At 38.3% G+C, this 14,473-nt stretch overlaps 1 protein-coding gene across 2 annotated transcripts; it reads left to right on the forward strand.

Annotated features, from left to right (window-relative positions):
• The first annotated feature begins 1,271 nt into the window (after positions 1 to 1,271).
• pou3f3a (POU class 3 homeobox 3a) lies at positions 1,272 to 6,105 on the forward strand. 2 transcript variants are annotated; one of them, XM_051906825.1, is made up of 2 exons: positions 1,272 to 3,202; positions 3,366 to 6,105. In XM_051906825.1, the coding sequence occupies exons 1-2, from the start codon at positions 1,936 to 1,938 to the stop codon at positions 3,410 to 3,412; spliced, it is 1,314 nt and encodes a 437-aa protein (XP_051762785.1). In that variant the 5' UTR covers positions 1,272 to 1,935; the 3' UTR covers positions 3,413 to 6,105. The 2 variants fall into 2 exon arrangements, with proteins under 2 accessions (XP_051762785.1, XP_051762784.1); XM_051906824.1 differs by having other exon boundaries at positions 1,272 to 3,162.
• The last annotated feature ends 8,368 nt before the right edge of the window (positions 6,106 to 14,473 follow it).

Genomic DNA, 14,473 nt, shown 5'->3' on the forward strand with positions numbered 1-14,473 from the left:
TATAGGCTACAAATTAAAACAAAACATTCAGACAGAGAGAGTGAGAAAGAGAGGGAGAGGTAGATTTCTTACCGCAGGAATGAATCCAGCGCAGCTCCCTCTCTCTCTTCCTCCGTCTCGAGTGAATCCCGTTCTCCTCCGCTCTGCTATTATTTTCACTTAAACATATGAAAATTTATGCAAATGAAAATCAGCACTAACTGTTCATTGCTCGCAGTGCACGAGTGTCCCTGTCCTCGACACTTTTCAATAGGTTATATGCTGGCTATACCAGGGGTGGATCAATCCACAAATAAACAAACAACAATAAATCACCACCCAGGGATTAATACGACGCGTTTTTTGTATTCATCTGATGGTTCTTTTTTCATCTGAAAGGACTGATATAAATTTCTTTAGGTTAGGGGTAAAGGAGTTACCAGTGAAAATCAAACAATATGAGATATTTGGTGTTTATTAGCTATGCGATGGTTTATTTGTGCTTTGTTTTGTATTTTAAGTATTATGTTTTATTTATTTATTTTACCTCATTAGGCCACAGAGGTTCATAAATTGAATAAATACATCAGTTTTAAAGTTTACACGGCTGGTGCTTGAAACGGCTCTTCTTTATTTTTAGATTAAATTTGAATAATCATGCTTTTCTTGAAGTTATCAGTCCTTACATGGTAACAGTGATTACATACATTTTCTGGATACAAATCTAATCTATGCTCAATTCATTTGTACCCCTAAGCTAATGCTTGAAATAGCTACTTAATGTTTTTATCTGCCTGTTATTTGCTTTGCTTTATCTGTATCCCATCTATTATGATTTTCCTGTTTGTTTGTTACAAGCCCATAGGTAAAATATCAGACACAATTAGCCTGCAATTTATTATCGTCATAAATTCATTTCAACATTTAAATGCCTGTTGCGGACAAAAGACCGACATCAGTAAAACAAAACAAACGCTGAGGCGAAGACAAGCTGAAAAATTTCCTCAGCAAAAGAAAAAAGCAAATCATCTAAAGCATCGTTAACAGAAGCCAATAATGCCGTACAGTGCAATAGAATTATATCAACTAAAGCTTCCTGCTCAGAGAGAAGGTCTAGTCACTTTTATTCGTATGTTGACATATCCAAATTAGACATAGCAAATTGCAACGCCTTAACGTGATTTCTTAGCTGTGCCCTAAGATCTGTCACTCTCCCGAAGGATATCCAATGAGCATCAATCTCGCAGAAACTTCCTCGCGGTAATTGGGTGAAGGATGTGGATGGTGTGCGCACGCGGGGGCTGAACGTAAACATTCGCGTGCTCTCGAGCTCAGAGAGAGGAACGGAGCGAGCGAGGACAGTGAAAGTCTCCATCGCGCGAGCATTTAATAGAGTTGTGTGCATTTGAATGTATTGAAGATTAACGTCAGGTGGACTCTGTGAAAGGAAGAAATATGAGTAGCAAGACTCTGTAAGAAAACCGAGGTTTGCAGGACCAGAGAGAAGTTTACAAAGGAAGGTCTTCTGATAAGCCTCCACGTCAAGTCAAGAGTGCGCGCGATGAAGTTCGATGTGGGATTTGTGTAATCGTCACGGTTAAGTTGATGTGAAGAAGAAGAAGCAGAAGAAGAACCAACACTTTTTGGTCTCATAATTGATCTTTAAGACAATGACTTTAAGAATGGAATTCAATTGTAAAAACAACTTCCATGAATAATGTGGATTTCTACGCTGAAGGTATTTCTTTCTCCTTTTGTTTATGATAAAAGGAGGTTTTGACGGATATATTTTTGCCATCTTTTACTGTGTTGTCGGTGGACCAAATCAAATACCGCGCATATTTTTCCAGCTTGAATAATTCATGAAATAGTGCGTGCCTTCGAGGCTTGGAAAAAAGTTACGACAATACGGGGAGGGGGAATAATAAGTAGAATTGTTCAAAGTGGTGAGGGGGGATGGCCACAGCGGCTTCCAATCCTTACCTGGCCAGCAATACCATTCTCTCATCAGCCTCGATCGTGCACTCGGAGTCCGGAGGTGGTGGCATGCAGCCGGGAAGTGGTGTCGTAACATCGGTGTCGGGAGGTTACAGAGGAGACCCCACGGTCAAGATGGTGCAGAGCGACTTCATGCAAGGAGCCATGACGGCCAGTAACGGGGGGCACATGCTGAGCCATGCCCATCAGTGGGTTACCTCGTTGCCACATGCAGCTGCCGCAGCAGCCGCCGCCGCAGCCGCTGCAGCGGCAGAAGCAGGCTCGCCTTGGTCCTCCAGCCCAGTTGGCATGGCAGGTAGCCCACAGCAACAAGACGTGAAGGGCAGTTCAAACAGGGAAGACCTACACTCGGGCACCGCGTTGCACCACAGACCCTCGCATTTAGGGGCTCACCAGTCGCACCAAAGCGCATGGGGTGGCACCACAGCCTCCCACATCCCTACCATCACCGGAGGACAGCAGCAGTCCCAGCAGTCTCTCATTTATTCCCAGCCGGGCGGTTTCACAGTCAACGGGATGTTGAACCCTCCCGGGAGTTTAGTCCACCCGGGGCTGATGCGAGGAGACTCCCCAGAAATGGATCACCATCATCACCACCACCATCATCAACAGCAGCACCCTCACCACCACCACCACCAGCACCACGCCGGAGTGAACAGCCACGATTCGCACTCAGACGAGGACACGCCGACCTCCGACGACCTGGAACAGTTTGCCAAACAGTTTAAGCAGCGTCGGATCAAACTGGGGTTTACTCAAGCCGACGTCGGGTTAGCACTAGGAACTCTTTACGGAAATGTTTTCTCTCAGACCACCATTTGCAGGTTCGAGGCTCTCCAGCTGAGCTTTAAAAACATGTGCAAACTCAAGCCACTGCTGAACAAGTGGCTGGAAGAGGCCGACTCGACCACGGGCAGCCCCACCAGCATTGACAAAATAGCAGCTCAAGGCAGGAAACGAAAGAAGCGCACCTCCATCGAGGTGAGCGTGAAGGGAGCCTTGGAAAGCCATTTTTTGAAATGCCCAAAACCGTCAGCGCAGGAGATTTCCTCTCTGGCGGACAACCTCCAGCTGGAAAAGGAGGTGGTTCGGGTTTGGTTCTGCAACCGAAGGCAGAAGGAGAAGAGGATGACGCCGCCCGGGGTTCCTCAGACGCCCGAGGACGTGTACACCCATGCCGGCAACGTGAGTGCAGACACACCGCCTCCGTCCATGGACTGCAAACGTATGTTCACTGAGACGTAGAACAAATTATTTTATGTACACTTCAAGTCAGCAAGATATCACAAATAATCTATGTATATTACGAGTTAACCCAAAACTGAAATCTTTAAAAGCTCTACGTTCAATGTCCCTAACGTTAAATGACTGTTTGCTCTGTGTTTCAGGGGAGTTTTGTGGTAGATTACTTAAAAGGTGCAAGTTTGAAAGATGAACCGGACAGCAACCACAACGTGACAACTACGAGCTCCTATGGCCAGGAGATTCTGGTGCACTGACACCGAAATCATAACCAGCCCAAAGCCAACATAGACTTTATGGATTGAAATTACAAAAGAACTCCCAAGGACATGGATCAATGCAGACAAACATTAAATATTAAACAGTGGAAGAATTTACCCCACGTATCAATTTTACGCACAGGAATTATATTACTCATTTTAACAAAACGGAATTGTCTTGTCTACTCTTGGAGCATTATGTGCAACAAACTACACCTTTTCTAATTCATAGTATTTTTGTGGACCACACTTCTGTGAATAGCTTTTACACAGAGAAAACTCTTAAGAAAAAAAATTAAAGAAAAAAAAAAAGATTGATTACTCTCAAGCTGCACTTATTTTCCAATTTCAGCCGACCCCTTGTAAACACTTTTTGTTGTTTGGCTGAATCATCGTGGATATTGCCCTCTCTTCACTGCTTTTTCCAGGCAGAATTTTTTGGTGGGTTTTGATAACGAGTCTGTGTAAATTTGGCAATATGAATTCTCTGTGTTGATTTAAATGATTTGCTTTATATTTTTCACTAAATCGATTTCAAATATTTTCAGGAGCAATGACAGATTTGTTGCGCGCTGTGATGACTTTCAACCTAGTAGCATCTCTTGTAGGCCTTCCCCCTGCCATTTTAAATATTGATTATATTTTATACTGTTAGTATTACACTTGTTATTATATACAGATATTGTACACAGACACATTGACGAAGCTGAAACAAACCGTTGTCAAACCGTTTCCCCCGTGGTTGTTATTTAAGTTCAGTACTGACTCAGCGAGAAGTGAATGAGAACAATAAATCTTGATAGCTTTCAGATGCATCGGTGCAACTTTCTTTTTCTTTCTTTCTGTCTTTCTTTCTTTCTTTCGCAATTTGCTTAAATATTAAAACTAAATTCTAAATGAAAACTCATTTCTGATATTTGTTTGATTTGCTTTGTCTAGACAAATTCTGAGACAGTTTCTGAAATGTATACAAAGGTAATTTAGAAGACTTTCTCGATATCCTAACCCTTGGCCTAAATGGGAGTCAGAGAACTTCCCACATGTTTTCACTTTGCATTGTCATTTTCCTTGTTGTTTTATTTTCTTTTCTGTTAGCCTGTTTTATCTGTACTGTATGTTATTTTAAAGAAAAAATCATAACATGTAATTGTCTATTTAATATCTGCTATATTAACGGCGTTTATCAAGTAAAGATAAGCTTCACGTCGTCGTTACAAAAACAAATAATGTAATACATTTTACATTTGATTATAAAACTTTTTTTTCCCGTCAATGACTTACAGATTTTCTAAGACTCCAAATATAGTATTTTCGTATTTCGCCCATTATATGCCATCTGACATCCACTATGCTGATTTGGATTATTTTCTCTTCAACTGAATATAAATTATCAAAACATTCAGAGGCCTTCTTGGTTCAAAAAAAAAAAAAAAAACATTGAAATGGCTCTAGTTATAAATCATATTATAAATCATGATAGCATCAAAGTGACATGGAAATGTGTTACAGTATTCAGAATACGCTTTATCTCTCGTCCTCATTAAATCAGGGTAATCATTTCCATATTTTGCTTTACATGCAGTAACGTCCCACTAGAATGCTGTGGAAGTTTCTTAGTGTTTTTTTTTTTCTTGCTTGCTTTAAATTTAACACATAAATCGTTACCAGCGACGTGATATTTGCCTCAACTCATTTTTATTTGCAGTAGCCTATTTTATGCAAACATTATTTTATTGTTTAGTCCAAGTCATTTCAGTAAATAACTGAATGAACTCAATAAAACAACTGCAATATCTTAGCATAAAACAAACAAATTGCATTTATTGTAATTCAAATACATCACATTAAATTGGCGTGCCTTCAGCAAACAGTTGATTTATCTGGCTTTATTTTGAGAACGGCCATTTCGCAAAATTCTACTTCTTCTTTTTTCAAATTTAAATTTGAAAAAGCACGAGCGTCCCGCTCTGCGAGTGACGTAATTTTGAATCCATTCCGCGCACGCTCTAAAGCAGAAGTGAATTTGTATGCATGGAAATTCGTATGCTTGCCACGTAGCTCTCTGAGTGCAAAAGGGCCTAGATCCTTCCATCAGATTGCAATGTAAAAGCGTGCAAAAACGATTGTGTGACTGAATTGCCTTTTTCTGTAAACCGACCGTTACTACTGGGGAATAGCACAACTGTTGGCCCTTAATTTTCATCAAGACAAGTTTGGCAATATCTCTCATTTGTATTCATTTCTGCTATGTTTGAAATAGAGCTGGCTTTGCACTCTTAAGGCGCAACACTAACCTTCCAGCTGAACGACGCTTCTGTTGAGACTTGAGAGTGCAGCTGATTTTTTTTTTCCTGAAGAACTTTTGTGTGGTAGTGACTATTCAGCTAAACACGGTCCTTCTCTTGAAGATTTAAATTTCGCGGATGATTTACCGTACATCCGTTGCGTGGCAACGAAATTCAACCTGTGGTTATAAGCACGCGCCCCACCCTTCATGCAATATACTCAATGTTAATAGCATCGCTCACACACCCAGAATAACTGAGTTGTAAAGCTTTATGTCTAAAATGCTGTCTAAAATGCACTTTTACTGAATGAAAATAAAACTTTGATTATATTATTATTATCTAGTTTCAATTATGAGCTTTACTTTGCGTATTCAAATACAATATATTCGAAAATAAAGTGTATTTTTGTAAAAGTAGCCTATATTTTAAGTGATACCAAAGTAAACAAATAATAACATTAGCTAAACAGTATGTCCGTCAACGTTCAAAAGAAGTATAGCCTAAAGAAGACTTTACACGCTTAATGAAACTCACAATGATAACGAGTATGACTGTAATGATTAATGTGATAAAAAATGGTTCCTTCTTCTTTGGTGTTAGACCCTGAATTGCACAATATAAAAACTAACTGAGACCTTCTATCTTCTTTTTGAAAATGTGCGTAAGTCTATTTATCGTTTCTGGGTTCTACTGTAGACTAACTAAAAAAGCAAAAACTATAAACAAACAAAAAAAAAAAATACAAAAAGAAAACAACAACAACGTAAAAACAGTATACGCACGCGTAACTATAGCACACAAACTAATTCTTTTCTATTCTTTTTACTTCATATTTGCTAGCTCTGTACTGTGGGGATTATATTCGCATAGCCTAATTCTCATATATATATATATATATAAATATATATATATATATATATATATATATATATACGGTCTTATCTTGACGTGTCAAATGTGTGTAACTGAAAGTAAAACAATTAAAATGAAGATTCGAATTTAAATGTTTTTATGAATCGTTTTTTGTTTTCAACACTCCTTTTAAAAAAAAAAATTTTTTATAAACGTTCATTTTACCCAAATAGTGGATGCATATGGACCGTAGAAAATAAATCATACCCTCTCATATTTCTTTAGCGCCATCTTTTGGAACTCCCTCACGCACGAATAGAGTATCAATAACAAACCATTTTATCGATAAAACAATACTGAATGAATTTTTGAACACAACATTAATTATAATAATAAGGGGAAATTAAGTAATCCTATCTCTGAAAAAGTTTAACATTACTATCTTTATTTCCTTTTTGAATATAATTTATTTGAAGTTTACATAATAAAAATGATAAAATTAGAGGTGCAAAAAAATAAATAAATAAAAAAATAAAAAATTGAAAAGTCTTAAATCTTTAAATGTCTCTTTTAAAGTTATTCTTTTAAAGTTTGCCTATAAGTGTGGGATTTAGAGAGAAGTGTAGAGATACAGAGAGATAATTAAAATGTTCATAGTGATGTATTTATTTCAAATTCCTTAAAATCTGCTTTTTTGCTCCTTGCAGACTGGCCGCTCACCTAACTGTGTTTCACTAAACAGCGTAACATTTTCTTTTCTCGCAATTCCCATCAGACCTACGGCCGATAGATGTGGTCGACAACGTCCGAGGCTGTACAAGGCAGCTGGATTAGTGGCCAGGGGACCTTCACTGTCACACACCTGCTGCAAGCCCATGGCACACTGCCAGCTGAGGTCAGTTAGCCCGCCAGGCACATTACCCTGGCAGCAGTTGCCAAGGTGACAGCATGTCAGAGCCTACCCATTGAGGAGTGAACGGGGGGCTGACGGCCAACGCATCGCTGCCTCTGACCGGCCCCTGGAACTTGAGGAAGTGGGGGACCGAAGGCACACATTCAAATGCTTAGCAACAAACTGACTCTACACGTGGCAAGGGCCTAAATCCTTAACCTCTATAAGCTCAACATTAGTGCTGATATGTGATAGCCTACTAAGTGAGTTCCATCTCAGACTTCAAATGACAGCAGTTAATTCAGTAGGTAACAATCACAAATATAGATATGAGTGTGAGTGTGTGTGTGTGTGAGGTTGAACAGCGATAAAAGACACAAGTAGAGAACAGGAGGTGAAAGGTGTTCCTGCTTTTGTTGTAGCTATCACATTAAATGGAGGATGTGAAGCAGAGGGGAAATAAGCTGTGGGCTCTGTGGTTTAATAGATTACTTACAATTGGACACAGGTATTTGCAGTTAGCCATTATACCCTTGAGGCTCTAAAAAAGGTAAAAGAAACATGACAATTCAAGAAAATCTGCCACTGCTTCTCATTCAAATTCATCTAAAACAAACATATTCATTTAGCATACTGTTTTGTGTTTTCAAAATGCGCACGCTACGGCTGCGAATATTTGCATTAGCATGTTTTTGCTGTTTCTGAAGAACACTTACACATTATCAAGAGCCCTTTCAAGCATAAGCTCTTTTAAATTCAACTCATTGTAGTCACGGCACAATTTGTTAAGGTCAAATCTTTGTCTGAATGGATTGAGTCAGAATTGTATTGAGGTCATCAAAAAGCACAAAGCCATATCTCTTCAAGGGCACATCTGAATTTCAGCTAAGCTCTTAGAGCCTCAATCTCCCTCGGAAAGAATGGAAAAAATGTAGACCTAAACCCATCGAATAAGGTCTCGGCATTAGAAAACGGCCCCAACAGGCCTCTCCTGAAATGCTATTACAGTATGCGGAGACTGAATTCAATATATGCGCAAGAGCCGTTTGGCAGCTCAAGAAAATCATCCTCAACACATATTCCGGATTGTTTGGTTTTAATCTTCTGTTTTCAGAATTCAGAAGCACTAGTGAAGGATTCGGTTGGGATGTCAAATCCAAATTGTCACTTCAGAGAGATTTCTCCTTGGACCACGTCATTATTACTACGGACTACAAAATGGCAGAACAACAAAATCCTTTCATAGATGAGAGGATACTTTTCACTTTCTCTCTGCTCATATTTCACTGTACTTATAGAGGATAAGTGCAGGAATTCCTGTTGTTCGAGCCTCTCCAAACATGTCACATACGACGTAGCAGAGAGTTTGCGGGCTGAAATAAAAGTAGCTAATTGATGCAATACACCAAGGACATAATTATCTCTTTGAATAACTGGCGGTGGTTTAATTGCTAGTAATTGTTCTCCAAACCTTGTTCAGAAGTGATGAACACAAGACTGTTATTATGCATCATGTGTTAATCCTGCTATTCTGGCTTAGTCATTAGGGCTTCTGTATCAAAGCGCCACGATAAGGGCGGCAGAGAGGGGAAAATATCATACGCACACACACAATGTACACGCATAATTGTGACATAATGCGTTATAGTCTCACATTCCTGCTTACTAACCCCAGCCACTCACCTAAATGCAAACAGAAATAAACAGAAACTTTGGCAATTTTTGTGCCACCTATTCACAGTCCTCTTCTTTCTGCTGTCATACGCTCCGGTGCGAATTTTCCCTCAGATGTCATATTTATAACAGTGGGGTTTCTGTTATCCTGTGTTTGCTGTTAATTATTGCCACATTGCAACACCAGACTCAGAGCTCTACAGGAAACAAACACTGATTAACGTGATTGGGCCTGCTGAGAATTGCAGTCCGGTTGAAGTGTGTTGATTGCTGAACTGTTCCCACCCTCTCACCCCAGCAGTCTTGCCCTCTTGCCCTCTGAGCCTTGTGAGGCAGTTCAGTGGCAAATACTTCAAAAGATGTCTAGGGTTTGCATAATCTGAAGTAATCCAAGATCTGAAGTGATCACAACTGCTCGTGTTTTTAAAATTACAATGAGAGTGTCATAAAATGGGGTAGTATTCCGGGTTCGGTACAAGATAAGCTCAATCGGCAGTATTTGTGGGATAATGTTAAAAATACTTTAACAATTACTTTTAAACGTGTCCCTTTTCTTTAAAAATGGCAAAAGTCTGGGTTACAGTGAGGCAATTGCAATGGAAGTGAATGTCCATAAACATTAAAATACTTTTTCCACAGTTTAGAAACAAGATATAAACAATACGCATGTCAACAAGATTTTAGTGTGAAAAAAGACATATATCCAATTTTACAACTTTGTTTCCATGTCATCAACCATGAAAATGACAACTAATATCATTTTTGTACAAAAGTTCAAAAGCTTGATTTTCACATTAAATTCATCAAAAGTGACAGTAATTTTTTTTTTACATCGTTACAAAAAAAGTTATATTTCAAATAAATGCTGTTCTTTTGAACTTTCCATTAATCAAAGAATCCTGGAAAAAAGTTTCCACAAAAATATTAAGCAGCAAAACAATTTTCAACATTCATAATAATAATAATAAATGTATCTTGAGCTTCAAATCAGCATATTAGAATGATTTCTGAAGGGTCATGTGACACTGAAGATGGAGTAATGATGCTGAAAATTCAGCTTTGCCATAACAGGAATAAATTATATTTCAATATATATATTAAAACATTTATATTTCAGTCATTTCACAATATTGCAGTTTCTACTGATCAAATGATAAATAAATGCAGCCTTGGTGAGCATAAAAATTAAAAACATTGAAAAATCGTACCGACCCCAAACTTTTAATTGGTAATGTAAGTAGGTTTTTTGTTTCATGTAAAATTATAAGCTCCACATTTACGTTTTTACCTGCCCCATTTTTGTACATTTTGTTTTTAAAGAATTGTAGTGGAAAATCTTATTTTATTGTGATCAACATTATGCTACAAATGCTGTCGATTGAGCTTAAACTGTTTTGATTGGGGAATATTTTTTTTACATTAACTTAAAGGGGAGCAGGGATGTTAATAATATACAAATAGAAATAATACGACAGTTAAACATGGAAAAACAACAGAGAGCACAGCACATAATTTCAACACCCTCTTTTGCTTTGTTATTGGTTTAACCTGTTTTCTAATTCCAGTTCATCTTAATGTAGATTGATGTGGAGAAGGCTGGCAGTGCTACTGTTTGATATTCAGACTCAGCACTTTGGCTGGGGAAGGGGGAGAGGAAGTCTATGTGGCTCTTTCCTGTCTCATTCCTGAGTCTCACGGGCTCATGTTTCACCTGCTGCATCTGAAGTCTGCCACATGTGTATATGAGAGTATTTATCTTTCTGTTTTTTGAGCAATGAATTCCTTCCGTTTAACAAAATAGCTTTTGACTGAACATGGCCAGATGGAGCAGGGATGGTGTTAGTGACAGGGCCGGAAGTTTCAAATGAAGCGGAAGTGCTTGAATTAACAAGTTCATCCTATTGACAGTTGATGTGCAAAAAAGATCAAGGGTTTGTATAGTTTTTATGTCACTGTGATTTAAAGTTATAATTCACACACTGATCATCACTGCCCCCTACTGGTTTTGAAATTATCCGGACAAATATTTCTAAATTATTGAGATGATTTATCAAGATTAACACTTCCTTAAGGTGCACCTCTCTAGTTCAATTACAAGGAAAGCAAATGAATGTCCTCCCTCAGTGAGAACATCTTACATGAACTTTTCACCAATACATGGAATGAATATCACAGAGTACTTTAATTCAATTATTCTTTCAGCAATCTTTTGAAGATCAAATATATCTGATCAAAGCCATCTGAACATAATGTAGCCTACTGTATGACTCTAAACTGGATTTGTAGCAAGCCAACAAAGCATAACGGTTTAATCATGGTCTTATAGGCCAAAAACTGTAAGAATATCTGTACAGGGATTTGTATGAGAGGCTATGCTGAATAAATTACATTTAGGCATGATAGTAATATTCAGACCGATCTGTAATCCATGACTCAAGCCACCAAAGCCGTTAGAGAATATGAGAGCAATGCCCACCGAAGAGAATAAATACGCATATTAAGCCACCATGGACTGATACTAAAAGATTGTGGATCCAAATGCACCTCATGCAGTATTTTTTTTCTCCACATAAGTGTTTTAGTACACTATATATTCAGAATATAGGATTTACTAATAGATTTACAGAGGCAACCATTCATTCCACTCATTACACTTAATTTCATCAAATCAAAGAAAGCATATTTGCACATTTTAAGTATATGTTTTGAAAGGGATATAGTTCACCCACAAAATGGCGTCATTTACTCACCTTTAACCCTTTGACGCGTACGATCACACCGGTGTGATTAGAACGCTCAGCGCATCACGTGATCAACTGCCAAATTCAAATGTGCTTGCGCTTTGGCTGGCGCTAAACCAGAGACGGACGCGCGCAGCGCTTTTCATATATCACATATATGCAATGTTTTCAACCAAATAATGTTTATTTTAGGTTTCAGACATTTAAATACACATGAATACTAACAAAACAATATATTAAGAGTTTGTAAAATACACACTTATGTCTATAGAAGCTGAAATAACAACCTTTTCCATTATAATTAGACGACACGTTTTATTCATATCAGATACACATTGTGTAAGTAACTTTAAAGCTTACTCTATTCTTCCCCAGTTCACCGACTCACTTACTTTCATGTATTTCGGGAGAAGTGGATGAATTCACGTGTTGTAAATCCAAAAGATCCGATTCTCTGTGCGTGGCGCAAACTAACATGGCGTCGCCCATCGCGAGAATATCTCAACTAAAGCGATCGTTATAAAAGGTGTTTAAACAGCAAAACACATGCACATATTTGACGATATCGGAATATCAGATATTTCATGCTATAGCTAACAAATTTGTGAATATTTTGAATAAAAAAGGAAAAATTAAATAAAAGCAGATCATCAGTCATACAGTGCTGTGGTGTGTTTACTTGACAAGCATTGACGCGTCACCATGGAAACAATGTAACGGTCGCCTTAAAAAACTCACGCTGGGGGCTTAGCCAGAATATTTTAAATTTATGTGTGAAAGGGTTAAAGGTGCAGTGTGTAAATTTTAGCAGCATCTAGCCGTGAGTGGTGCAATATAGCAAAGCTATGGTGGCCAGCACAGGACAAAGATGTCGTCGAGACAGCAGAGAGTAGCCAGTCAAGCAAATGCGCCCTGTAGAGCAGTTTGTCTGTTTAGGGCTACTGTAGAAACATGCTGGTGCAAAAATGGCGACTTGACATGCAAGGGATGAGATAAAAATGCTCATTCTAAGGTAATAAAACAACGGTTCATTATAAGGTCTTTATACACAACTGAAAACAGTTATGTATATTATATTGCATTTCTGTCAATAGATCCTCCTAAAATTTACACATTGCACCGGTTAAGATATCATATAACTTTATAAAATTTGAAATTAGCACACAAATCATATGGACTACGTTTATGATGTTCATTTTTGGACCTAGGTGAATAAAGATGCAATGATGTTGCTTCTTGCACGTTTTACAACACTTTTAAAGTTAAAGTGTAAAAGCATTTAGAATAAAAGTGCATTCGAAACAGATTAATTTAAAATCTGTTAATGTTTTATAATATTGGTTGTTGTAGGTATTGCAGCAGTTCAGAAATGAAATGCCCGTTGAGTAGTGCTAACAGATTCATGCTCTATCGCGTAGCCTGCCACCTACTCTAAACCAAACCCATAGTGTTAGCACAGGCAACCATAAGATAAAAGCCCAATTGCTAAAGCAGCCATGTCATTTTAGCTTGTTTCTAGTCTTTGAGTTCTTTTATCGTGACTGGTGTTTCACGGACTTGTACCCGAGTGCTCTACAGCACAAATGCAATGCTATACCAGGTGAGTTACCGAGCAAATTTACTACATCAGAAAAGCCACACATACTGTATGTAGCTGATGTGATGGAAACATCAAAGGCCCTGTTTACACCTGGTATTTAGATGTGTTTTGGTCGATCGGATCACAAGTAGACGAGGGAGACACATTCCTGTTTACACCTGGCATTTTAAAGGGGTCCTTGATTATGATTTCACTTTTTTTTTTTTTTTTTTACTTTAGTTAGTGTGTAATGTTGCTGTTTGAGCATAAACAATATCTGCAAAGTTACGACGCTCAAAGTTCAATGCAAAGGGAGATATTTTCTTTTAAGAATTCACTGTTTAAGGACAACAAACGGCTGGTAGGGACTACAAAAGGCTTCTTCCCGGGTTAGTGACATCACTAACCCCTAAAATTTACATAAACCCTGTCCCCGAGAACACAGAACAAAGGGGCGAGGCCATGTTCGGCTGCTTTAGAGAAGAGTTGCTGTAGTAGAAATTTGTTGTTGTCTTGGCGTCATTTTACGTCAGACTGCTCCACAAACAGTGGTCAATTCAATGCTGGATTTGCACAAAAGATTAACATGACGACACATGCTAGTTGATGAGTTTAATCAAATAAAAGTTGTAACTTCTTCCTGAGTCTCTCCATCAGTGTTTGAACAATGTAAGGCTGAAGCTTTGAGCTGAAACTTCACAGACACATTCTGGGGACACCAGTTGTAAAAGGGGCATTATAGGTCCCCTTTAATCCATCCCGTCTTTAATCAATTTCTTCCTTGTTTTTGCTCTTTCTATTCTTTCACACATACACATATCTATACAAATATTCATAATTATATAATTATTCGTTGCTCCATCCCATTCCATCTCCCCAGGACCCACCTGGTGCTGCGTGTTCAGCTTCTCCAGAGTAATTCTGTGGTCTCCTAAGATCCAGAATAGACTAGAGCATCTGCATTCTAT

Source organism: Ctenopharyngodon idella, chromosome 9 (genome assembly GCF_019924925.1).
Source record: "Ctenopharyngodon idella isolate HZGC_01 chromosome 9, HZGC01, whole genome shotgun sequence".
Lineage (NCBI taxonomy): Eukaryota > Metazoa > Chordata > Actinopteri > Cypriniformes > Xenocyprididae > Ctenopharyngodon > Ctenopharyngodon idella.

Bases quoted from the DNA above. Each gene is read 5' to 3' on its own strand.
- pou3f3a (XM_051906824.1), top strand. From the start codon at position 1,936: ATGGCCACAGCGGCTTCCAATCCTTACCTGGCCAGCAATACCATTCTC. The intron at 3,163-3,365 runs GTGAGTGCAGAC...TCTGTGTTTCAG, and splicing joins TGTACACCCATGCCGGCAAC to GGGAGTTTTGTGGTAGATTA.